Source organism: Pseudonaja textilis, chromosome 3 (assembly GCF_049901715.1).
Source record: "Pseudonaja textilis isolate UNSWEBS1 chromosome 3, rPseTex1.2, whole genome shotgun sequence".
NCBI lineage: Eukaryota > Metazoa > Chordata > Lepidosauria > Squamata > Elapidae > Pseudonaja > Pseudonaja textilis.
In genome coordinates, this window is record NC_141992.1 from 178,284,727 (window position 1) to 178,311,604 (window position 26,878).

Consider the following 26,878-nt stretch of genomic DNA (forward strand, 5'->3'; position numbering starts at 1 on the left):
CTGGCTCCTCATTGTACCGATCTTGGATTGATGGAAGGCTAAATCAACCTCGAGCCCCATCAGACCAAATTCTAGGCTGTGGGTAGAGTTTGTCTGCAATACAGTACTACATTTTAACCACTGTGCCACCTTGGCTTAATGCTACCATGCATCACTATGTGATTGCACCTGATTTTACATCCTGTTTTGTTCTGATCATTAAATTAATGCCATGGCATTGGGTGAATGTGATATTCACTAAGCAAACCCATTTTAGCCAATGGGTGTTTTTTGCGGGAAACTGTAAATAAACACCAGTTTGGGGTAAAAACAAATAATAATAAATGAGGATGCTGCAAGTGGCCATAAATGTGGGTTGGTTGCCAAGTGCCCAAAATGTGATCATGTGACCACAGTGTGGGGGTCAGCTGTTGTAACTTTGAAACCAGGCTGCAAGTAGCTCTGGTTAGGTCTGTCATAAATTTTAACAGTTGCTAAATGGCCAGTCATAAGTCAAGGGACTACCTGTAATAAATCAGGGGCATCTTCCGGATGAATAAAAAAGGCAAGATGGTAGCACATGTAAAAATATAGGGTTTTTATAGGTAACTGTAGATAAATGGCAAACAACTATTTTAATCTATCCAAGTTATAAATTTATAACAGTAAATTAAAAATAAATAAAATACACCCAGTTATGTTCCATCTATAACACTGAAGTTTATCTATCTGCTATGAATGTGACCATTTGGTATTCAAGCATATATTTGGTATGACTTTTATGATGGACATCCTTTTATAATATCCTTTTATTATTTTTCATCCATTTTTCCACTTATCATCAAAATAGATTTCCAGCAAGCACTAAAATCAAACCAAAATAATACTTTAACATCACCATACTTTTTATTATTATAAATTAAAGGGCAAGTTAAAGTTAAAGGGCAAGTTCATCATATTAAGCATGTTATTTTTGTTTTATGCTGTCACAGAAGTAAAACACACTGATGTTTAAAAAGAAGCTAGCCTGGAAAGTAGGTTATTCAGAACTGAAAGTTAATAAAAGAAATTCATAAAATATTGTATGATGATGATAGGGTCCACTAAGCAATTTATGTTGAATTGTAACAGCAGGAAGATGCTTTGCCATTGTGTTACAAAGTAATGTTTTGGTCAATCTTGCAATCCCAGAACTTTCTAATGCTGTGATTTAAAACTAAGTAATAATAATAACCAAACCCAATCAACAATTAATGTTTGACTGCAGATAAAATTAGCCTGATCTATTCCCTGCTATCTGGTAATGATCTCAAAATCACATTCCTCAAAAGAAGTAAAGAAAATAAGGAAAAACAAGTCTTGCAGGTTCCAATCTGAGTCAGTCTCTGGAAGTTTAGCCTTCTGAGCTAGTCCTGATAACTGACCCAGATTGGATCCTACAACATTATCCTGGACCACGTACATTTGCCTTCATTTGTGAAAACTACTCTTCTCCCAGATGAAGCTCTACAGATGCCTTAGGCCTCATTCCTAGTGTTTAATGCTTGCTATAAATATGGGAGTTAGACTGCCTGATCTTGAAGGTACGAAGTTGAAGGAGGTTGGGTCATTATGACTATGAAATTCATCCAGGCTGCTTGCTGTTGTCACAACAGTGAATAATGCTATAATTTAAGGAGGAAAGTATAATTATCTGCTATATCCTCAGGGAAGATTGCACTGGCATGTTAAATTTATAGATTCAGAAAAGATATAAAATGAGTCTGAAAAACAAATAAACCTTCAGTGTATTGTTGAAAAGTTGGGAGGATTAAACTATTTTGACTTACAAGTTGAAAACAGGATTTATAGATTTATTTACAGTATCCCCAGATAAATAGCTAAGACATCATGTTAGACCTCTTCAGTCTGGTGCTCTCCTGTTGTATTGAGTCAATGATTCCCACAATGTCTTAGTATGGCCTTTGTGTCATGAGTTCTTCAAATGCAGAACTGAAGCTATGTCTCAGCTTTTCTCAACTTAGTGTATTCAGAAAGGCTTCAAAATCCCCTAACCGGTATGACTGGGGCATTCCAGAATTTCCAGTTGCAATACAGATAGGTTGCATCAGGTTGAGAAAAGGTTACATACCTTCTATGGTTTCAAGAAACACTTTTCCCTAGGTTTGGTATTTGGGATCTGTTGCCTGGCATTGGCAGAGATTGAACATAGGATCTTATATACAAATCAAGCGTACACCATTTTCTTTGAATGCCTGGATTATTACTCAAAAATGCAAAACAGGTACATCAATAACTTGTAGTTTCATCTGGTACGTGTTTTGCCATCCATCACTTGATGTCTTCCAGATATATTGGATTTCAATTATCATAATCCCCAACAATATAATTGGAATGCAACAGACTGCGGCCATTATTTAACTTAATGTAATTTATTCAATGTCTATACCTGCCCATCACAATCAGTGTCTCGGAGAGGCTTACAATTAAAAATATGTAATAAAATTAAAATAATAAAAACATTTTAAAATATTGAAATAATAAAAAATAAATAAATGAAATATTTACCTCAAATAAATAAATATTTATTTCATTTATTAATTATATCACAGTGATGGCTAATACTTTTTGGCACCAAGTGCTCAAAGCGGGCGCGTGTGTGCACATCCTCAAAATGCAATGCATGCATGTCCTGCGCATGTGCTCTACCCCTGAGCATGTGTGTGTTACACTCACTGCACCCCAGCATGCATGCCTAACCCCCATGCCCCATGCATGTACACGACTTCCCCTACACCCTGCACATGTGTGCATGACCCCCACGCATGCACCCGACCCCGTGCATGCACATGTGACCCCATGTGTTTGCCCCCCGCATGCACATGTGACCCTGCACATATGACGCACCCCCTGCATATGTGTGGCAGAGATTTGAAGAGCAGCTGGCCGGCGGGAGGTGCACATGTGCAGCTCATGTGCCCAGAGAGGGGGTTCTATGTGCCACACATGCCATAGGTTAGCCATCAGGGATATATCAGCACAACTCACCTCCATAGAGTTGACTCTACCCCAAATTAAGAGATTACAGGGTCATAAAAAGGGAGTTTTATATAAGTGAATTGCTATTTCCCGATGTGATTAGCAGTTCAGGCAGATTTCTTTTTATAAAAATGTCCTTACTAGACATAGTCCTCTGCAACTATCTTGCAAATAGTTCAAATAAAATGTCTTCTGTTCACCCGAACGTATGTCTTAAAAATTATTCTTCCTTTACCCAGAGACACGATGGAAAAATGGATAGACCAAGACTTACCTTGTAGCTTTGGGGTCCCAAATGACGATGTCAGCATCAGAGCCCACAGCTATTCTTCCCTTCTTTGGGTATAGGTTAAAGATTTTAGCTGCATTTGCGCTAGTAACTGCCACAAATCTATTTTCATCCATTTTTCCACTGTGCTGTAAAACAGTGTGGGTGGATTCTTAATAAACACATATGAAGAAGGCAAAATATTCATAAGCTTAGTGCAAGAAAACCCCATTCTGTTGTTGGATACAAAATGGGAGGCAAATAAATGGTATGCAGGTAGTCCTCGAGTTACAACCACAATTGAGCCCAAAAATTCTTTTGCTAGCTGAAAATTTGATAAGCGAGTTTTGCCTCATTTTACGGCATTTCTTGCCACAGTTGTTAAGTGAATCACTGCTGTTGTTAAGTTAGTAACACCACTGTTAAGTGAATCAGGCTTCCCCATTTGCCTGTCAGAAGGTCGCAATAGTTGATCGCATAACCCTGAGACACTGCAACCTTCATAAATATGATTCGGTTGCCAAGCATCTGAATTTTGACCACATGACCATGCGGACCAAGTGTGAAGAATGTGAAGCCATTGTAACTTCAAATGGTCACTAAATGAACTGTTGTAAGTTAAGGACTACCTGTATATAAATAAATAGATAATAAGCTTTCCAATCTTGGGAAAATAATTCCTATGTAACAAAGGCACTGCACCAGGACTTTAACAGTGGGGTGGAGGGGTGTCAAAAAAAAAGTAAAGATGGCGGCCATGACCAAGCAATTGGGATCCCACTCATTTTTATGTGCATTTGTGTATTTGTGGCTGCCATTTTGAAATTTTTGACACCATCCTTGCGTGCATCATCTAGTCCTAGACAGAATAGCTCAAGACATAAAACTTCAACAACCAACAGCTAATCAAAAACATAGCACCAAGGTAATAATTTTCTGAAGAGAACTTCGTAGTTTGGAAACAGCTCCAAATTTATAACCTGGAGAAATTAAAATAATTGTCTGGCATTTGGTTTCAGGGAAATTAAACAGGCTAATACAGTACATGAAACTACTACACATTCTTAAAATTCATTCAACTTATCACCTATAATAATGCTGAAGTGGGAGCCCAATAAATAAAACCCCAAAATGTCTCAGAGAAAATATAGAGAAAGGAAGTGGCGCAATCAGCAAAATTGAATATGTATACGATGGATAAAATTCCTGCCTGAACAGAAAGCTTGCCTAAATGAAATAAGGTTCTAAATTTGATGGATATTAATATAAATTGCCTCAATAATTTTGTGTGTTCTGCCAAGAAAGCTCTCAGAGGTCTCCATTTGTTAAAAGGTAGAACAGGTGCAAATCAAATACTAGATTATTTGCAAATTTAGCAATCCTGTGCATACTTAAAGTAAACAACACATAGAGGAACTCATTTCCAAGCTGGTAAAAATGTTTTTACTCTTCTGCTATGGAACTGATTAGGTTCCTTAGAATTATTAACTATATTTGAAGCATTACTTTCCGTAGTACAAATGAGATATTCCCTTTTGGTGCATAGAAAGATGAGATTCCTACTGATGATGGGACAAGAGTAAAGACATTATCAAATAACTGAATCCTCTTTAACACTCACAAAGGTCTCAATCCAGACTGAGTTCCTATGCCTATTTTAAAAAACTTTTTCATGTCCTTGTTCAGACCTATATTTGAGTAGCCTTAGTAGACAATGATCTAGTTATTTGGAATATTTTATCCTTCTTGTCTTCTTATAAAAGGCATTCAGAGTGACTTAGCTTGATCTAGCTAGATGTTAAGAGGACATACACTCAAGCATCTAAGACAACCATTTATATTAACCCAGGATCCATGAATTTAGATAAAACTCACTTTTCCCCACCCCCAACAATGGGGCTCAAATAAAGTTGGTGTTCTAACGTTCTTTCCAGGCAGCTAATTCTACAAATTTACCTGTCATAGTCTGGATGATTTCCAGGTGCTATCCAGTATCAAGAAGCAATTTATATAGTCAAATCAGAAATATTACTAAAATAAGTACAGTAACAAGACTTCTATCTTCCAGGAAAGAGAAATCAATGATAATATATCTATTCAAGCCATACCTTTGAAAGATTTTAGTTCAGATCAGAAAGCTAGAGAAAGGAGTAACCATTTTTGAGAGTGCATGAGTTATTGTGCATGCTTTAGATTTAAAGGGAAAAATATTTTAGTGCACATAGAGGGTGCTCATGAAGCACCTTTCTGCAGCTCCTGAGGTTAAGTATGTCTTTTGCTGGGGCTTCACTGTAGCTGAAAGGGCAAGCAGGCAATAGTAGGGAAAGATGTAGCTGCTTTAATGAGAACTCTGTTCTTTGTTTTCACCATTGTATTAGAGAATGAATTGAAATCCCACTTACCACTCCTTTTTCCCAGACCACAGACATCCTGTCTTCCACTCCATTCACTCCAAATGGGATCTTTGTGAAATTATTTTTTCCAATAGCCTTCTGGCAAATATCAAATGTACAGTTATCTGTCCCCGTCACAGTCAAGTCACCACTTAAAGAAATAAGGTAAAAGAAATACTACTATTGAAGTGGCATAAAGAACAAGATAATTTTATATGCTGCAACCAACCTTTCATTTCAAAATTATAACTCCTACTTGCTTCATTCTTTAAATCTTAAAAAAAAAACACCATTAAAGTAAAAAAGAAATTTGCTGAAAAATGGTAAGAAAAAAAAGAATGAATCACCTATAATAAAATCACATCGCCTTCAGATAAAACCAATAAAATCCTGGTGAATGCTGACATTTGTGGAGATAATAGCTTGTGTTCAACCAGAGCCCTAAATTAGATGGAACAATGTCATAAGAGCTGGGAAAATAAAGTCATACCAGAACAAGGCAGATGTTCTGTTCAACCACCTCAAGAAGCTCTTAAGATCTTGATAGCCCTTGTTCATTGCTTCCCAAAGATCATATTGCTCCCTAGTGATACTAGGTTCATCATTCTACTGTAGATTCTGGAAGTACAAGCAGTCCTTATCTTACAACAGTTCATTTAGGGTTCAAAATTACAATGGCACTGAAAAAACACTTATTACCGTTTTCACATTATGACCATTGCAGCATCCTTATGATCAGGTGATCAAAATTCAGGCATTTGGCAAGTGACTCATATTTATGATGGTTGCAGTGTGCTGGGGTTATGTGATATTTTTTTGTGACCTTCTGGCAAGCAAGGTCAGATTCACTTTACGACAGTGTTACTAACTTAATGACTGCAGTGATTCACTTCACAACTGTGGCAAGAAAAGTCATCAAATGGGGCAAAACTCACTTAACTGTCTCGCTTAGCAACATAAATTTGGGTCTCAGTCGTGGTCGTACGTTGAAGGGCCACCTGTACTATTTCGGTGGGTTAAGGGGCAGGCTTGGAATCCTTCCATTAACCGATAAAAGGAAACCTGGAATGCTGCAGTATAAGAGTATCAATGCCTTGGAGCCACATAATCCTTTCAGGAAATAGAAATGGTAGGTGGCTGCATTCCAATGCTTTCTTTGGAAGCATTCCAAATATTTGGAAATTGACCAAGACAAGCTGGACGAATTAGGAGGATGCTGGAGTTGGGCTAGAAGAGGAGAGACGGATGAAGAAAGCAACCTATTGAAACTGGCTCCTAGTAAATAGAAACTTGTTACAAATATGGTCATCTAGAGGGCAATAGCTGACCAAGGGGCTGATGTTGAAAAACTAAGCAGGGTTAGACCTGGTTATTATTTGCCTGGAATGCTATAAACAAATACCTGAACTGAGGCTAGATGGGAAGTTGAAAAGATATAGCAGTGGCAAATCATTTCTATAGTTTTGCTAAGTAAACAACACAGATGTATCTCTAAGGTCAAGCCTGACTCAAAGGACACTTTCATTTTTATCTTTGGGATTGGTGAAGTTTCCCTTCCAAAATCAGCTATTTTCTGAGAAGGTTTATATTATCCTCTCAAAATAAGCTGCATGTCTTCTATTCAATATTTAGATGTTCCCAAGCAGAGTGGGAAAACCATACTGTAAATGACAAATATATATACATCAAGAATCATAATTATTTCTCCCAAATGGATTATTAGAACTTCTCTCCACATTATTTTACATTTTCCCTTCAAAATCCATTGAAACACATTACAGTATTTTACATTTTTTGTTTCCGTTGGCTTTAATAGCCACTTAGGGTTATTAAAGGGCTCTTGTGAATGATGAACCTCCTTACTTTGCTAGAAGATTCATGAGGAAGTCTGGAGTGGAAGCATCAGGCCTCAATGGAGGACTCATGATGTGAGCTGCTGCATGAGGCCAGTCCTTATGCCAATAGTGAGTGCCATCTGTACCAAGGCTTGCAGCTATAGGCTCACCATACACAACTTTGCCTAGGGAGAGAAGAATGAGGCAAATTAATGGTAAGAAGAACAAAGCTAGTAATACTAACTTGCAATTCCACATCAATGGATTGGATCAGATATAATATAGTCAATGCATGTAACCTAAGTGCAACCATCCCAATTAATGAATGAGCAGATGTCTGAGGCGTGGGGAAAACTAATGATGGAGTGGGCATGTTTGAGGAACACATGTAAACTCCCTCCCCAGTTTTTCTGTTGTCACTGAACCCTGCTACAGAAACTATTATTTATTGTAAATCATCTCAATAATTGTAGGTGCAGACTGGTTTTCCAAGTATGGGTCGACATAAAATCAAAATGTATACATTCATGTTGGAATCAGCCCATGTAGAAAAAAAAATGATCTTAGAGGCAAAACGTTGATGATGAAGGCTTAGGGAAGATAACATTACATTGTGGTTCAGATAATTTAAAAGAAGGATTGATGTCTGTCCTCTTATGCAAAATAATGAAGAAAAATTACCAGATAGACAAATATTTAGTAGCAAAGTGCCAAGAAATATGGTAGACTTTGGCATCAATACTTCTTATTGATCTCTCTCTCTCTCTCTCTCTCTCGCTCCCTCTCATTCTTCTCTGAAGGAAGCTCTAATTCCACACATCTTAAAATTGCCAAGGTTGAAAAACAATGGTGTAGAGCAGGGGGGTCAAACTCATGGCCCGCAGGCTGGATCTGGCCTTTGGGGTGCTTAGATCTGGCCGGGAGGGCCTCCCTGGAAAGAGTGAAGGACCAGCCTGTGGTGCTTCTGCGGGTGAAAACAGAGCTTGGGAGGCCGTCTGCGGCCCTTGTGAGCTCCATTTTTGCTGGCAGAGGATTGCAGGAGGCCATCCCAGCTGAAAATGGAACTTGGGAGCCCATTTTCACTTGCAGAGTGCTTGGGCCCCCACAGGTGCCCCCGATGTGAGTGATGGCCATGCCCACCCCGGCCCCCCAAGGTCAAACACAATCCTGATGTAGCCCTCAATGAAAGCAAGCTTGACACCTCTGGTCTTGAGGATAGGTAGCTTTTCCTCTAGAGCATAATAATAATTTACTAATATAGAATCAGTAATTGGACTGCAGCATCAACTATTAATTAGAGCAACTACTCCAATTTACCACTGATTAATCATGATCATTCTCATCTTTCCTTGTCTCCTGAATGATCTTTATATTAATAATCACAAATTAAAAAAAATCTGTATCTTTTCTAAGTGTTTTTAAGGCTACTGGTTGCAACTATGCAATAAGAGATAACATTACATGTCCGTGTACAGCCATCCATTAGCTGCCAAATCAATAAATCGATATTGTTGAGATATCTCTGCCTATCTACTTTTGACAGAAAGATCAAACAAACAAAATAACTATTGAGGATGTAAAGCAGAGGTGGTATTCCGCAGGTTCTGACCAGTTCTGGAGAACCGGTAGCAGAAATTTTGAGTAGTTGGAAGAACTGGCAACTGCCACCTCTGACTGGAGATTTTACAGTATCCTTTCCCTGCCACGCCCACCAAGCCACACCCACAGAACCAGTAGTAAATTTTTTTGAATCTTACCACTGATGCAAAGGCAAGTTTTCTGAAGATGCTGCTGCTTTATAGGTTTAGAGCAGGAGTGGGATTCTACAGGTTCACACCTATTCGCTAGAACCGGTTGTTAACATTCTAAGCAGTTCAGAGAACTGGTTGCCAGAAGAGATTACTGGCCTAATCCTGTAAGGAAGGCAGGAAGGAAACATTCTGGTGTTGCTTACAGAAACTGCCTCTCCGTTAACTCTTATTACATTCTTGGCAGGACTAGACTTCCTGTCTCAGGAACGTCTCTGGAGTTTTTTTCCCCTCCTTTGCTGGTACTTTGCTTGTGTGGAGTGACCATTCAAAGTTACAATGGCACTGAAAAAAGTGACTTATGATCATTTTTCACACATACGACTTCCAGCATCTCCACAGTCATGAGAAGCCAGACGAGGAGATGTGTGCCTCAATGTGAGTGATGTTTAGTTGGCCACACCCAGCCAGTCACATTACCACCAAGCCACGCCCACCAACTAAGCCCCACCCACAGAATTGGTTGTTAAAAAATTGAATCCCACCCCTGGTTTAGAGGGAAAAGCTAAGAATGTTTACTCAATAGCTGATACTTATTCAAAAACTTTTCAAACTGTGTTTCATATTATTTATCCCAGGACTGCTTACCAAGCAAATTGAAGTAAAAAATAAAACCACAAAAAGAATTTAAAACAGCCCTTTGAAAACTTGATATTTGAATCCCAAGCTATTGAAGGCTAAGAAAATTGAAAAGACAATCTATCCAGGACTGATTTTGCAAAATTGACAGCATAGTTTCCCAAAGAGCCAACTCCATTAAAATTTGACTGTTATATTTTGAACTGTAATTGTAGCTACTTATTGAACTACAATTAACATCAAAAAGAGCTCTAGATCTATGTACAACAAATTATGGTGCACAGATTACCATACTACTGAAGTTACATTGACAATTAGTTGGCAGCAAAAAAAACCACAAAAAGCTAACCTTTTGATGTCACTTAGTGATTATTTTTGCAATCCAAATGTTGTTCAGGAAAAAAAAATAGAACCAGTTTGATCTGGAAGTTAAGGCACAAAGCAGGAAACTGGGAGACCTTGAGTTCTACTCCCACTTTTGGCATGAAAGCCACTTGGGTGACTTTGGGCCAGTCATTCTCTCTCAGCCCACAGCATTAGGCTTGAAAGAGGAGCCAGTTGGTCAATTCCTGTTGCAACTAACAGATCAATACTTTGTTGACTAAAAAAAGTAGATGCTAGGAAGAAAAAAAGTAGTTCCAGGTGAGATTTCACAGAACTTGAAAACCTGAATGCAAGGTTTTATCATTCTTGCCATCTGCAGCTGTTATCCTAAAACATAGATTCTTCCTATTGTTTCCCATTAGATGGCCTATCTCAGCTATTCCCAAGTGGTGATAAGTGGCAGGGCTGCTGCAAGTGATTTGAGATTTGTAGGCAATAACAGCAGCATCCAGTGGGCTTCTTATGTATCATACTTATAGATAGCAATAGGACTTAGACTTATATACCACTTCACAGTGCTTTACAGCCCTCTCTAAGCTATTTACAGAGTTGGCATATTGTCCCCAACAACCTGGCTCCTCATTTTACCGACCTTGGAAGGATGGAAGGCTGAGGTCAACCTCAACTCTGGTGAGATTTGAACTGCCAAATTGCTGGCAGCTGGTGATCAGCAGAAGTAGCCTGCATTTTAACCACTGTGCCAGTGTGCAAATAGTAAGGAAGTGATCTGGATGGAGATGTGCAGAATCATTACTTGCACAAAAGGGGCTGAAACATATTTAAAATCCAGAACAGTGAGATAATATTCAGAAGCAATCAACGCAGAAGCCTCCTTAATTCACTGAACTGTTAGATCACGGGTGTCAAACTCGCAGCGTCACATTGCCATCATGCGATGCTTCGTGACCTTTTTTTTCTTCATGGAGTTGGGGTGACGCATCCAGCTGAGGGCTGCCAGTTTGACACCCCTGTGATCAGCTCAGGATTGCCTTCCATCCTTCTGAGATCAGTAAAATGAGGATCCGGATTGTGTGGGTGCAATATGCTGACTTTGTGAACCACTTAGAGAGTGCTCTAAAACACTATGAAGCAGTATATAAGTCTAAATGCTATTGATATAATCAGCCTAGCAAGATTCTGTTATTATAGCCAATAAACATAGTTTTAGCCTTCCTGTGAAGTTGATTTCCTGCTCTGATTCATCTAGTGGAGCTGCCACTGCCTCAGGTTATCTGAATCTCAGTACAATTTTTCCTAGAAACTGCATTTGTGAATGTACTGCACTGAATACAATATGTTTGCAAGCAGACATAATAAATGCTTAGAAATAACTGCAGTTTATTGCCTCTTAATGTACAAGTCTGACTCCTCTCAGCCAAATGTGTTTGTGTGGTGTCTGCAAAAACATGTGATGATGATTAATGATTCACATTAAGGAGAAGGTTGGGAACCATTGGCTTAATTGATTAACAGCCCTATAATGTTGACTCCAAAATAAATGAAGTAGAGTAATGACATAATTCCCGACAAGAATATTTAAATGTACATTTGTATGATCAGATGAATGTTAAGAGATGTACATTAAATATATTCCACCTGGCTAGAACTCATATATAGCTGAATAGGGGTGATGAACAATACCATTAAACCTGTCTGGTCCCAGCTCAAAAAAGTTATTTAAGAGCAGACATGGTTAAGAGTTGTCTAGTGCTGTCAGGCTTAGTCATCTGGAAACCATTCTGGGAAAAGGCAATAACAAATCTTCTTTATGGTTAAGACATGGACATGTCTACGTGATCACCACATTATTGACTCTGGTTTCTTCCAGTTGTTAGATCATCTCCCTGCAAGGACACTATCTGAGGAAGCATGATTTATAGTGAGTAAAAATGATAATATATACTGAATTTAGAAAAAAAAAAGAATTCATTTTTGCAGATGAGTTCTGTATTGCAGTGTTTCTCAACCTTGGCAAATTTAAGATGTGTGGACTTCATCTCTCAATATTCCCCAGCCAGTCATCATATACATATATACATTCAGTGTTTTACAACATTGGGACATTTAAGATGTGTGGACTTCAACTCACAGTATCCTTCCATCCTTCTATCTTCTGCCTTTCATCCTTCTGAGGTAGGTAAAATTACTGGCTGGGGAATACTGTGAAGTCCACACGATGAAGCACAAACACTCTAATCTTTAGAAGCTTCTGGATAGCATTGGGAAATTTTGCTCTGACCTACATATTTTAGCTGATTATACAGTTTATTACACTTGATTCTGAAAACACCTCATTTCCCACAAAAGAGAGCTATTCCAATTGCAAAATAAACTCATTGCATTGTCAACAGTGACATCCTGTGGACATCTCTGGGACAATGAAATCAGCCTAATAATAAGGGGAACAGGGACTCAGCTCAGCCTTATATTTAGGTTAATTAAATATTGATTAGTTACAGGGAAAAGAACTGAAGCCTAGACTGCAGAAGAAAGTAGAAATGTTCTTTAGACCCAGAGACAGACTCCATTTAGCTGAAGGATTAATCACCAAGAGCGTTGCAGTTTCATCCATAAGAAAACACAATGTTTCATAGTTATATCTTCATGTAACCCAGACTTCAAATCTTGTCAAGCTTTTAATACAAAAACTTGAACTCCTGAATATAAATCTAAGACATGTCTGAGAGAATATTCTGTACATTCAGACAAAATGGCTGCCACTGAGGGATAAAATGAGAATATAATGGTGAGGTGGTTCTTCATGAGAGTTTCTAGCCTTACAGGATGCATCCTCATCTAGTTTACTTTCTACATTCCCCACACCACTGGTACATTTATAGAACAAAATCCAAATACAAGAACCCCTAATTTTCAATTCATAAGAATATCTGCAAGTCTTATGTTGAAGCTGAAGGCATTTTTCTAAATAAAGATAATGGTAAATAGGTGGGATTTCACTTTGCAACTTGTCCACTTCATTTTGTTTAGATAGATAGGTAGGTAGATAGATAGATAGATAGATAGATAGATAGATAGATAGATAGATAGATAGATAGATTTCTTTATTGGCCACACAAGGGATTTGTCTTGGTGTATATGGTGCATATGCTCTTAATGAAAAACACTATAAGGCATGGGGGCAGGATGGAGGAATTAAAACTTGGTAGAACAATCAGCTAAACAACCTCCTAAGGAGATGATTATAGAACCATATATGGAATCCCAGGACTAACCAAATAAGAATATTCAAACATGTTTAGCAAGAACCTACCTTGCCTGCGGGCATCTGCCACTATCTTGGCTGAAGACTTACTCATCACGTGTACAATATAGAGAGGGCAGTTCACTGAGTTTGCAATGGTAATTGCTCTCAATGTGGCTTCTGCTTCCAGTTCTTCTGGTCGAGCCATTTCATGTCCCTCTGGACCAGTTATTCCCAAAGCCAGAATCTTCTTTTCACCCTGTAGGCCAACCATTGTGAATACATGCCAGCATTACCAAACAGAAAAACTAAGAAGTGAGATTTGGTCAACAAAGCACTGTAAAAATTACAGTCCCTTTCCTTTGCTTGCCATGGAACAGGAAGTTTTGTTCCAATAACCAAACTGATTATACCATGATACTTAGAATACAGCAAACCAATTGCATTATATTCAACTCCTAATGTGAGAAATTATGTAGGGACAAGCTACATGTTATATGAACAAGTGCAGAATGAACTTCAGCTAATGTTGTTTGCAGGGATTGAATGTGTGTCAAATGAATAGGAGCACCAAAGCATTGTTGTGCTATTGTGATGCAAACCCTACTCTTTTTGTATGGGCTGTTACACACAAACACACATGCACACACATCTCAAAGTGGCAGGACTTGCAACTTGACACTGCTTTCATTATTTTGACACTATAACTTTAGATAGATAAGGCATCCAGCTCTTGCTTATCAATGGATTCCAAGTGGAGCAAGTGGCCAATTTTAAGTTTCTTGGTGTTATCATAAAAGAAGACCTGACCTGGGGCACTTATATTGCAGCGCTGGTCAAAGGGCCCAGCAGAGATTATATTACCTGAAACGTTTTGGGAAACAACAACTGAATGAAAAGCTGCTGGTGACCTTCTATCGCTGCACCATAGAGGGTATTGTAACTTACTGCACCTGTGTATGGTTTGCCAATTGCACAGTGGCAGATAGGACAGCACTCCAGAGGGTTAATGTCATTGCTCAGAGGATCATTGGTTGCCCTCTCCCCTCTTTGGAAGAGCTTTATAGCTCCCGCTGCCTTAAGAATGTTCAAAACATTCTTAAAGAACCATCTCATCCTGGGAACCCTTTTTTGAACTATTACCATCTGGCAGAAAGTATAGAATAATAAAAACAAGGACAAATAGGCTGAAAAACAGCTTTTATCCCAGGGCAGTAATTATATTGAATTCTACTATATAGCACAATATCAAAGGTCTTCAAACTTGGCAAGTTTAAGATTGTAGATTTCAACTCCCAGAATTCCTTAGCTAACATGACTGGAGGAGGAATTCTGGCAGTTGAAGTCCACAAGTCTAAAAGCTGTCAAGTTTGAAGACCCCTGTGCAATATGAATGCAATCTCGGGTTTTCAATTCAGTTGTATAGAATGTGAAGGATGTGTGTTTGTGTTTTATTTTAATAGTTATAATGTACACTGAAGATGGCATTTAATTTCATTATACAAAGTGCAATGGCAATAAAGTAAACTAAAAAACTAAAAAAAATGCTCCCCACCGCATTCTCAACATTAATTTAAAATTTTCTGCCTTCCACTGAGGAAGAATTATCTTTTACTTCAATGAGAGCATGCAGTCTGGGAGAGATCACCTATGACAGATTCAGCATCCTAGTATAGAATAAAGATCATTCCTACCGACTGTTTATGGAGAACAAATTTTGTGATTAGCTTTTGGTTTGGCTTGCTTCTTTCTGGGTGTAAGTAAAGAATGAAAGATTAATTACTGATATAAAAGGAAATAAGAACACACTGTAAAAATCCAATGACTTTAAATAAGACTTATTTCCTTTTTAAGGAATCAAGGACGAAAGTCATTATTCAATGGCTTTAGCTAGCGGATTCCTTAAAGAAGTGGCGTCTTTCCTTTTAAGGCTATGATAGACAACTGGAAAAAGAGAGATCACCTGAATGGCTGGCAGAGATGAAATGCCCTTTCTCAGGCTCCTAAATTTTTTCTCCAAATCATTTGCAAAGCATAAATATAATGTATGTATTTATAACTGTTGAGTGCTTAATTTACATGCACATCCATATGTGTGTGACAGGTCCATATAATGGATTTAGGGTGGCTAAGGAAGATGTGTGTGTGCGCAGGTGTGTTTGTGTATTTGTCTCTTCTTTCCTGTATTTTGGTCAAATTTGGGTTGTTTTTAGATTGCTACACTTAAGCATCCAGAAGGATGGAAATTATATAATAGAATATTGTAGGCCTGGCTCCAACCATAAAACAAGCTTGGAAATACACCTGAGGAATGCAAAAGAGATCCTTAGGCATCCTGACTGTAAGTTGGAACAACAGATGTTCTCTGCAGTAAAAGAAGTCTTGAGAAATCACAAGGTAAACTAAGACCATTGATCTGTACAGGTACTCTGAATAAAGCAAAATGCAGATAGAAACTGGATTGTTTTTTTCAAGCAGACATAAATGCCCCAAAGGGAATAAGAAGGAACTTGGAAACACTGAAGTGGATCTAATGTGTCAGGTATCTTTGCCCTTCCATCTCTTACTTGTATATGTATAAGAGGCTACTTTTTAGGGCTGTGGAAATCTTGGGTGATCTTCCATAACGGACACAGGGGTGGGATTCTACCAGTTCGGTCCAGTTCTAGCTTTTTCCACTTCAGCTGCTTTACACAGCATTGGCAGAAGAAGGTGAATCTCTTCAGGAGCCGGTGATTTGTAAACAGTGTGCACGCACTCACTGAGCCAGTTGTTATGCCAGTAGGATCCCACCCCTGAATGGACATTCCATCTCCAAGACTAAAATGATCAGGATGTACTCTTTCTGACTGCCTCGGGGGTCAATGGGAGTTGCAGGGCAAGACTGTGAAGTAAGGCCAATGCCTTATCAAGCAACTTGTAGAGCTTCACTCATGTAGTTGGAGACACCATCTTGACTTTTTAACACTCCTCCCCAGATGCTCCTATGGTGCCCTAGATGCTCTTGAGCATGGTTGTTTTCTTGCAGACATTTCATTACCAAACCAGGTAACATCATCAATGCATTTTACCAATGTGCATTACCAAATGTCTGGCAAGAAAACAACCAAGCTCAGAGAGCACTAAGGACCCCAAAATTCAACAACCTATATCATATATACTGTAGATTATAATTTCAAGTGACTGAAGAGATCATCTTAAACATGGGAATTACCTCTGCAACCAAATCCCCATTCTCTGCATGGACTTGAGCAATTGCACCAATTTTTTTGCATTGACTGAAGATTGTGTATAATTCTGGATCTCCAACCATATAGGCATCTTTATATGCCATAAACACCTTATATGAATTGATACCCTTTTCCCTGGTAAGAATTTTCATTTCCTCTTTGACCTGAAAAAAAGTAAGAAAAGCATTGTCACAAAACTTAATTTGTTCTCTGCATAGGGCTGAAACTTTTTCTTTTCTAAAAAAAAGTCAACAGATGTAGCTATGATCATTCGTCGTTACTCCCACAATCATTTTGGTAATATTAATTTTTCATTTAAAATTTATCTAGTATAATATTGTTGTAACTCTCCTTAATAAGGTAGAGAAAAGAAAGACTGCTCCACTGATTGTAGAAAGGCTTCCAAGTGTTATTAAAATTGTAATTACTGAGAAATTCAGTTTTAATTATAAGAAAAAACTCACATGGGACATGTCATTCTTCCTGCATCAACCAATTATTAGTATCTTACATTGAATTAATCAGCAGAAGGTATGTTGAAGGCTATAAGCTAAGATGGCTTTAAGGGAGATTAGACAAATTTAAGAGGAACAGATATATTTGTTGAAACATTTCCTAAAACATTTGTATGATTAAGCACTGCCCTTTAGTGAGATTAATTATTTTCATAGTTGAGTGTAGAAATCCCTTACATTTCTTGGAAATTTATCTGGGGTTATCCATGTGAAAATCAGTAAGTAGGTGCTCCATAACTGAAGGTTTTAAAGAAAAGAATGGTATAGGGTCTCCTGCTTGAGCAGGGGTTGGACTAGAAGACCTTCAAGGACCCTTCAAACTTATTCTGCATGCAGTTTTTCATGAGAGACATGATACACCAACTTGTCATCAACATTTCTAGGACAGATCATGCCTTAATTTCAAACAGCAATTGTGGAAATGCATTTAACTGTTTCCAAATGGATAGGTTCCAGATGTTTTGGGATTGCAATATCCCATACAATCCAGGAAAGGCTTTGATGACGTCACAGTGGGAGATGTGACCAGGTGATCAAAGCCCTGTCCTTGTTTATAGGTTATTGAGTTTCCAGGGACTGCTGGCTGAACAATCCCAGTAGATTCATTTAAAAAATGTACACAGCTGTCTATTTTCTAATCAACTCTGAGTGACTCCCAATTAAAAGTTAAAACAGCATGTAAAACTATATTGAAACTATAAAACTAAAAACGTTAAAAACAACAGAAACCCGGTGCCAAGTCAGACTTCTAATTCAGTTCAGTTATCCAATTTTATCCCGATGCGTGGGGTGGAAAAGCCAAGTCTTCAAAGCTTTAACAGAAAGCTTGGAAGAGTTCTGCCAAACCTCACCGGCAGAGTGTTCCAAAGGGCAGGGGCTGTCTTGGAAAAGGCATGCTTCCCAGCTGCCATCACATGGCAATATTTAGGGCAGAGGTGGTATTCAGCAGGTTCTGACCATTACTGGAGAACCGATAGTGGAAATTTTGAGTAGTTTGGAATCCCACCTCTGACTGGGGCCGCCCCCATCTATTCTCAGCCTCCCGAGTCCCAGCTGATCGTCTGGGTATTCTTTGGTTGCTCTGCACAGGAGAATGGAGCTGGAAAGCAGGTTAGTGGGGTGGGGAGAAGATGGCCACGCCCACCAAGCTATACCCACCAAGCCATGCCACGCTCACCAAGCCACACCCACAGAACTGGTTGTAAAAATTTTTGAATCCCACCACTGATTTAGGGGAAGGGTGCAATAAAGAGTTGCACTTCTTCGTTCCAGTTCTCATATTCTTGAGTCAGGCCAATGACTCTTGATATTTGTGCCCAGGAAAATGGCAAGCCTTTTGTTTCTGTGCCACTGGTACCATCCATGCTGCGTGCTGGATTTCCTTCAAGAAATTAATGTACAGCTGATGTTATATGCCTACCATACCTGCTCACTGCACCATGTGACGGCCACATGCAGCGCATAATCACAGCAGACTTTAGGATCAGCCCCTCTTCTCCACTTGTTATAGGTTTCAATGAGGGAACATCCTCTCTGAGGGACTGCAAAGTCCATTATCATAGTGGTACCTCCTGCAAGGGCTGCCTGAAAAGGAGAAGTTGCTATTAAATATTTATTTTCCCACTGAACAATATTTAATATTAGAATTACAACAATTTAGAACCATTCCAACATGAAAGGAAGTGTTGTGGCCCGCCAGCAGCCAGCAGAGTTGGCGGCAGATTTGGACAGTGTGGAGGTTGGGGAGGAATATGAGCCAGTCCTGGAGTTCGAGGAAGACTCTGATGAGTGCTCTGCATCAGAGGGAGAGATGGGGCCAGGGCCGTCTGACAGTTAACTGCCTTCAGAGTCGGAGATCAGTGGGGCAGAAGAACAGCTGGAGCCTGTTCACAATGTGCGCATGTGCAGAGCTGCCAGGAGAAGGGAATTAAAGAACAAGGGTTGACTCGAAGGCACAGGTGGACAGTGAATGGCCGATCCCATAGGGAATAAAGAGGAGCAAAAGGGGAATGGTGTTTGCAGGAGACAATTAGTTCGTTTTACTTAGTGTGAAGATTTGTTTGTGACTCTCAGAAATTCCTTGCTAAGTATTTTCTTGTACAGTGTTGCGCTTGGAAGCTATCAGTCTGGCAACTCTGCAAGCCTGATAATGTCTGTGGTTGTAATTCACCCTTGAAAGACTGTTTGCCGGGACTTTGCTGGATGTGAATGGCAGGAATTCACATTAGCCTAATAAAAAGGCGTCTGTTTCATGATTTTGTGAAGCTGAGATCAGAACCAATCTATAAGTAATGGAAAAGTAGCAGAATTAATTACACAAAGCTATAATATTATTGTAACAGTAACATAAATATACATATATACATACATACATATATACATACATACATATATACATATATACATACATATATATATATGTATATATGTGTGTGTGTGTGTGTGTATTGTGTGTGTTGTGTGTGTGTGTGTGTGTGTGTGTGTAGTAAAGGCTCCCTTTTTATGACTCTATAATCATTTAATTCAGGGTAGAATCAGAGCGACTTGATGGCTATAATATAAATACAAAAATTATGCGGTGTACATGTCAATTTATGAAAAGTTATGGAAAGATAAAAATCAGAATTTCAAACACAATATGAAATTCCCATAGAATCATTACATACACATCGCAATATTAATATTAAAACATGTAAATCTATTATACAGTATGCTGGAGTATAAAAAAGTTAAAATCATACATGCAATCAATTAAAAAAGTTAGCAAAAAACTTTTAAAAAATCTGAAAGGCATGTAGAAGTTGTCCTCGACTTATAGTTCATTTAATGATAAATGAATAAAGATGCAATGCATTGCATCTATAAAGATGCAATGACACTTAAAAAGGGGATTTACGACCATTTTTCACACTTATGACCTTTGCACCTGATCATGTGATCAAAATTCAGATACTTGGCAAGTGGTTCATAGTTATCATGCCCACCAAGCCATGCCCACAGAACCGGTAGTAAAAAAAAATTGAATCCCACCACTGCTGTATACCCATCACAAGCTGAGCCATTGCATTTTGGACCAGTGTAACTTTGAAATACTTCTCAAAAGCAAAAGCATCTCCTCAGTTAAGTGAGGAAATATTTTAAAGATACACTAGGTGCAAAGCAATGTCCCCCACACACGAATGCTTTTATATGAATATACATGTACATATAAAGGAGAATATTTGTAGCTCAGGGATGACATGAAGGATCCTTGGTGCTCTCTAAGCATGCTTGTTTTCTTGCAGACATTTCATTATCTAAAGTAGGTAACATCATCAGTGATGGTCCAGTACCTAGTTAAGGTAATGAAATGTCTGCAAGAAAACAAGCAAGCTTAAAGGAACTCTTCATATATGTACATGTTCAAGGCTACTTCAGCCAGGATGATAAGGGGACTGGAGACTAAAACATATAAAGAACGTTCACAGGAACTGGCCATGGCTAGTCTAGTGAAGAGAAGGACCAGGGGAGGCATAATAGCTGTGTTCCTATATTTGAGGGGCTGCCACAGAGAGGAGGAAGGGGTCAAGCTATTTTCTAAAGCACAGACAAGGAATAATGGATGGAAGCTGAACAAGGAGAGATTTAACCTGGAAATAAGGAGAAACTTTCTGACAGTGAGAACAATCAACCCATGGAACAGCTTTCCCTCGGAAGTTGTGGGAGCGCCATCACTTGAGACTTTCAAGAAGAGATTGGACTTCCATTTGTCAGAAATAGTATAGGGTCTCCCGCTTGGGCAGGGGGTTGGACTAGATGACCTACAAGGTCGCTTCCAAGTCTGATTATCTGTTATCTGTTACTTTGCTTGTCAGAAGGTCACAAAAAGGGATCACATGACTTTGGGACACAGCATAAATATGTACCAGTTGTCAAGTTTTGACAGTTTAACCATGGGGACGCTGCCAAAGTTCATAACTGTAAAAAGCGGCCATCAAACACTTTTTTCAGTGCTGTTGTAACTTTGAATGGTCGCTAAATGAACTGTTGTATATAGGTGCCACCTCAAAGGCTTTGCCTGGGAGTTTCTGCCTCCTTTATATGTTAGAGCCTCACCAGGCTAGATGGTCTGCATATAAAGAAGAAGGGAGCCAGAAGCACCTTAGGCGCACAATTAGTGGGAACTATTTTTCGAGTGACTGCTGAGCTGGAAGAATAAATCTGTAACTCAGCAGAATAATAACAGAAGTGGAAATGATGACTTTGAAATACGGCAGTTGTGACCGAGAAGAAGAAAGCAAAGGCCCTCAGGGTTTCATGAGGGTTTCATGTGAAATACCTTTAGCCGGCCTCAGGGAAATATATAAGTTGAAGAACCAGAGAAAGGAAGGTAGATTTCAGGCAAACCTTAACATTAATATGGGCAGGGAAGACTCAAGAATAGAATAGAATAGAATAGAATAGAATAGAATAGAATAGAATAGAATAGAATAGAATTCTTTATTGGCCAAGTGTGATTGGACACATAAGGAATTTGTCTTGGTGCAAATGCTCTCAATATACATAAAAGAAAAGATACATTCATCAAGAGTCAAGAATCATCAGGTACAACACTTAATAATAGTCAACAAGTACAATAAGCAATCAAATCATACTAGGAAACAGTCGATATAAATTGTAAGGATACAAGTGACAAAGTTACAGTCATACAGTCACAAGTGGGAGGGGATGGGTGATAAGGAGTGATGAGAAGATTAATAGTAATAGTAATGCAGACTTTGTAAATTGTTGGACAGTGTTGAGGGAATGATTTGTTTAGCAGAGTGATGGTGTTCGGGAAAAAACTATCCTTGTGTCTAGTTGTTCTGGTGTGCAGTGCTCTACAGCGTCGTTTTGAGGGAAGGAGTTGAAACAGTTTATGTCCGGGATGTGAGGGGTCTGTAAATATTTTCACAGCCCTCTTTTTGACTCGTGCAGTATACAGGTCCTCGATTGAAGGCAGGTTGGTAGTCATTGTTTTTTCTGCAGTCCTAATCAGGGGTAGGATTCAAATTTTTTAACAACTGGTTCTGTGGGCGTGGCTTAGTTGGTGGGCATGGCTTGGTGGTCATGGGACTGTGTGGACACAGCTCGGTGGTCATGTTATTGGCTGGGCATGGCCAAATCAACATCACTCACATTGAGGCACACATCTCCTCACCTGGTGTGACTGTGGGGATGCTGCAACAGTCATAAGTGTGAAAAACAGTCATTTTTTCAGTGTCGTTGTAACTTTGAATGGTCACTCCACACAAGCAAAGTACCAGCAAAGGAGGAAAAAAAAACTTCAGAGAAGTTCCAGAGACAGGAAGTCTAGTCTTGCCAAGAATGTAATAAGGGTTAATGGAGAGGCAGTTTCTGTAAGCAACACCAGAATGTTTCCTTCCTGCCTTCTTTACAGGATTAGGCCAGTAATTTCTTCTAACAACTGGTTCTCCAAACTGCTTAGAGTGTTAACAACCGGTTCTAGAGAATAGGTGCGAACTGGTAGAATCCCACCCCTGGGTTGGTCTGAGAAAAGTAATTGGCTCGGAATCACTCACCTGGCTTTCATGCCTTAAGTGGGACAAGGACTCATAGTCTCCTGGTCTCTGAATTAAAACTACATTGTTGTTGAATATATTCTTAGGGAGAAGTGATGAAGGCAAATGGTAATGATTTATTTGGTGTAGGCGTCTCAATCAAGAAGATCCAGACCTGCTTCTTTCCAAATTAAAATGTCAAATGATTGTTCCTTTTTACTAAAGATAAAACCTAATTGTGAGGTTTATCTCCTAATTTATCTCCTGACCATCCTAGATGCTGTGGGTGGCGATCATCCAACCATCAAACAGAATTTTAGGAGGCACACTTTTGGAGGTTGAGTGTTAGAGGACAGAGTTGGGTTCCACATGACCTGCTCTGCACTCCTAATTCAATTGTGGTCCCCAGGTGTCAGTGTAGATTAACCTCTCTCTGTCATCTTTTATAAGTGGAACAGAAGCTGTGTCTGCTCTTTCCTCTTCACCTTGTACAGCCAGCTCTCCTGATTATGAAATTCTCACTTCCATTAACCCTAATCAATGGCCAGCAATGATGGCAGCTGTAGACTAACAGTATCTGCAGAACTGAACATTCATTGCCCTTTTCACAGACTGACTCTGGTGATATTGTGATATATTTTATGTTATCAATTTCATATCACAAATATGATATTAGTTATGAATATAGAAGGCCTGCATATAGAAGGCCTGTAACATTAACTTTTTATGAACTCCTGTTATGCAATCATAGTTAGCCTTTTCATGAGGAAACTCATGTTGCTGTAATGTTTACACTGCTGTTAGTTGCGAAGTTGTGTCTGACCCATCGTGACCCCATGGCAGTGGTGGGATTCAAATTTTTTTACTAACAGTTCTGTGGACATGGCTTGGTGGGCGTGGCAGGGGAAGGATACTGTAAAATCTCAGTCAGAGGTAGTATTTGCCAGTTCTCTGAACTACTCAAAATGTCCGCTACCGGTTCTCCAGAACTGGTCAGAACCTGCTGAATACCACCTCTGGACAATGTTCCTCCAGGCCTTCCTGTCCTCTACCATCCCTCGGAGTCCATTTAAGCTCATGCTGACTGCTTTAGTGACTCCATCCAACCACCTCATTCTCTGTCGTCTCCTTCTATTGCCCACAATCTTTCTCAGCATTATGCTCTTCTTCTGATACTACTGATAAGAAAAGATGGGTGTGTGTACGAGTGATTTATTGTTAGTGGGCATAAGGAATACAGCGGATTCAATCTTTCATGGAGTCCTGGAACAAGACAAGAGTGAGGATCTAAAGCTCCTGACGTGCTTGGGGCAAGATGTACCATATACATGGATTCTGGGTAAACAAGTTGGTTTATGAACCCAGACAAGTTTAAGACAATTCTCTTTGGAGCAGGGGATCCCCTGATTCTGCTTCCCAGCCCACTATAATACAGCCTGATCACCTGTATGGAGAATGTATGTGAGTATTGTGTAAAGATGTAGCCTAGTTGGGCAACAAATTTTACAGCAACTTGAGTAGCCTTGTTGGGCATAATTATTTGAATAGCCTTGTTGGGCATAGCTTATTGTAGTAAGATAACTTTGAAATTGGACAAGTATTTGTACAAATATAAAGGAGCTAATTAAGCTTAATTGCACATTTGTTTTGCTTTTTGTCTGAATAACAAAGAATGAAAGTACTATTGGAAAACTTTATTTTGAGTGGCTTGAACTCAATTTTATGACATTTTTCCATTATTCACCACCCTAGATTATTACCTGCATGGTGAGCAATTATCCCTAAATTGGAGTTATACTTTTGAATTCAATTTGTTGGTTTCTATGAACTCATGCAGAATAGAAATTACATTTCATAATTTAGTTTTTGAAAGAAAAGCAATTTGATGGCAATATTCACCAGCTATATTGTACACTTCTTTAGGTGGCCATAGGTGCTGCCCAGTGCACGAAACAACTGGGTTTGGAGCATGAACATGGAAAGAAATGCGTTTTAGAAGTATTGAATATGTATAGAATGAAAAGGGGCTGTTTTGTTCTTGGTACACATAAAACACAGTCTATTTATGCCTGGTGGGGGTGGGATGTGGGATAATAAGACACGGTTGGTGATAGCCAAGGAAGGAATGGGAAGAATAGGAGAGCGGCTCCTGGAGCATTCGCGCTGGAAACCCAACAGTTGCTCTCTTCAAAACAAATGGTTCTGCTCCAAGTGATCTTGATCTTATTCCAGCAATTTCTTCCTCCACTCTGCCCAGATTTCGAACATTTCCCCTGGCAAGTTTGGATGGGTTAACCCCACCATTGAATACAGAAGAGAAAGCAGCAAAACTGCTTTGAAAGTATTTTCTCTAGTGCCCCAAAGGGGCTTTTTGAAGAGGTAACTGGACTTAATCTTGCTTTTCTTTGAAGACATTTTGCTTCTCCTTAAAAAGCACCTTTGGGACAACCATGACCTGGATGCTTAAGAATCTCCATATATATCTTCTCTAGTGCTCAGTAATGAACATAACCCAAAGCTTCCCAGTAGAATCTCACAAAGGGAGAGATGTGGCCTCCAAGTGAAGTAACAGGGAGATACGAAATACCTTCAATGCAGATCCTCAGTGAATTGTAGACCTTTCAGTGTAATTGTTTAGTTCAGAATAGGGAAGTGAGGAATCCTTGGTTGTAAAGAAGACTTCTTTACAATATAATATTCTTTACAACAATATTGTAAATATTCTTCTCAATGTTATTGTAAAGAAGACCTCCTTTAAAAGAGTGTTACCTTAGTCACTCCTGTCTTCTCAAAGAGGGGGCGGCGCCTTTAAGAAAATCCTTTGGGGTGTTTCACTATTTGTCAGAAATGGTGTAGGGTCTCCCACTTGGGCGGGGCGGGTGGGGGTTGGACTAGACGACCTACAAGGTCCCTTCCTACTCTGATTATCTGTTATCTTTTAACCATCTGCACAATGTATCAGTTGTTGGATAGGGGTGAGGATCCTTGTGTGGCCACCTCCATCTCAGAAAGCAGAAGAGCTCCACTCACTCTACCCAACCCGGGTAGGAAAAAACTGTTGGTGCTGATTTGCAGGACCCTGCCAAAGGAAGTGAGTGTAGGCCCATCTGCACCAGCAGCTCTGCCGTTCCTAGAGGGAACCTCACGGAACCCTCGTTGGGCGGAAGGAAAAGGGTTACCTCGGATGCGTTACCTTCGTTCCTTGATAAAAGTCGTCTTTTGACCGCGTCCCCATGAAGGCGAATTCCATGTGTGTGTGCGGGTCGATCCCTCCGGGAAGCACTAGCTTGTCCGTGGCGTCCAACACCTGGACTCCGTCGGAGGAAAGCTGGAGATGCGGCCCCACCGCCTGCACGACCCCATCCTCGATGTACACGTCGGCCACTTGCGAGAAGTCCGCGTTCACCACTTTCCCACCACGGATCAAGAGTTTCTGCATGATGGACGCTTCTGCGGGGTGTGTGTTTCTGCTCGCTCAGTCGCAGACCGCGGAGCTCCTCGGAGACGCGTTTTGAAGGCTCCCTCTCGACTCCGGCCCGCCCCCCCGAGGGCGCCTCCCCGCCGCCTCCCCGCCCTGGCAGCGGGACTCCCGATTTCTAAAGAAGGGACCTGGGTCCTTGCCAAAGGCCGCTTGGCGCTTTCTTGCGCCACAAGTGGGGGTGGCTCTGGAAAAGCAAACCGACCCCGGGTCATTAGTTGATGGCCGTCCGGGAGAGTAAAGGTCTTATACGTATAAAGAAACCCCCTCCCCCCATTCTATTAAACCCGCGAATAATTACTGTGGAATAAGAATACATAAAGGGCATCAAATAAGTAGCATTACTGTCCAGTTTCTTACTGAATCTGATAGCTTAAGGCAGGGGTCTCCAACCTTGGCAACTTTAAGCCTGGAGGACTTCAACTCCCAGAATCCCCCAGCCAGCTGGGGAATTCTGGGAGTTGAAGTCCTCCAGGCTTAAAGTTGCCAAGGTTGGAGACCCCTGCCTTAAGGCATGGAGACATTTTTTTTTTCAGAATGGCACATTTAGGCTAGACAGTGTCTTAGTTTTTCTACTTTGTCCTGGATTCTAACTCCATAATTGCTAGTCAACCTTACCAACTAGGGT

General features: G+C 39.8%; 1 protein-coding gene across 1 annotated transcript in view; it reads right to left on the bottom strand.

The window, feature by feature from the left end:
• DPYS (dihydropyrimidinase) overlaps positions 1-26,257 on the bottom strand; it is a 41,300-nt gene extending 15,043 nt beyond the window's left edge. The window contains exons 1-7 of the mRNA XM_026703695.2: positions 25,966-26,257; positions 18,658-18,816; positions 16,702-16,881; positions 13,557-13,746; positions 7,543-7,699; positions 5,689-5,830; positions 3,293-3,435 (exon numbers count right to left, since the gene is read on the bottom strand). Coding sequence (XP_026559480.1) covers positions 3,293-3,435; positions 5,689-5,830; positions 7,543-7,699; positions 13,557-13,746; positions 16,702-16,881; positions 18,658-18,816; positions 25,966-26,211 — 1,217 coding nt within the window. The 5' untranslated portion in view covers positions 26,212-26,257. The remainder of the gene's footprint in view (positions 1-3,292; positions 3,436-5,688; positions 5,831-7,542; positions 7,700-13,556; positions 13,747-16,701; positions 16,882-18,657; positions 18,817-25,965) is intronic.
• Between the last annotated feature and the right edge of the window lie 621 nt (positions 26,258-26,878).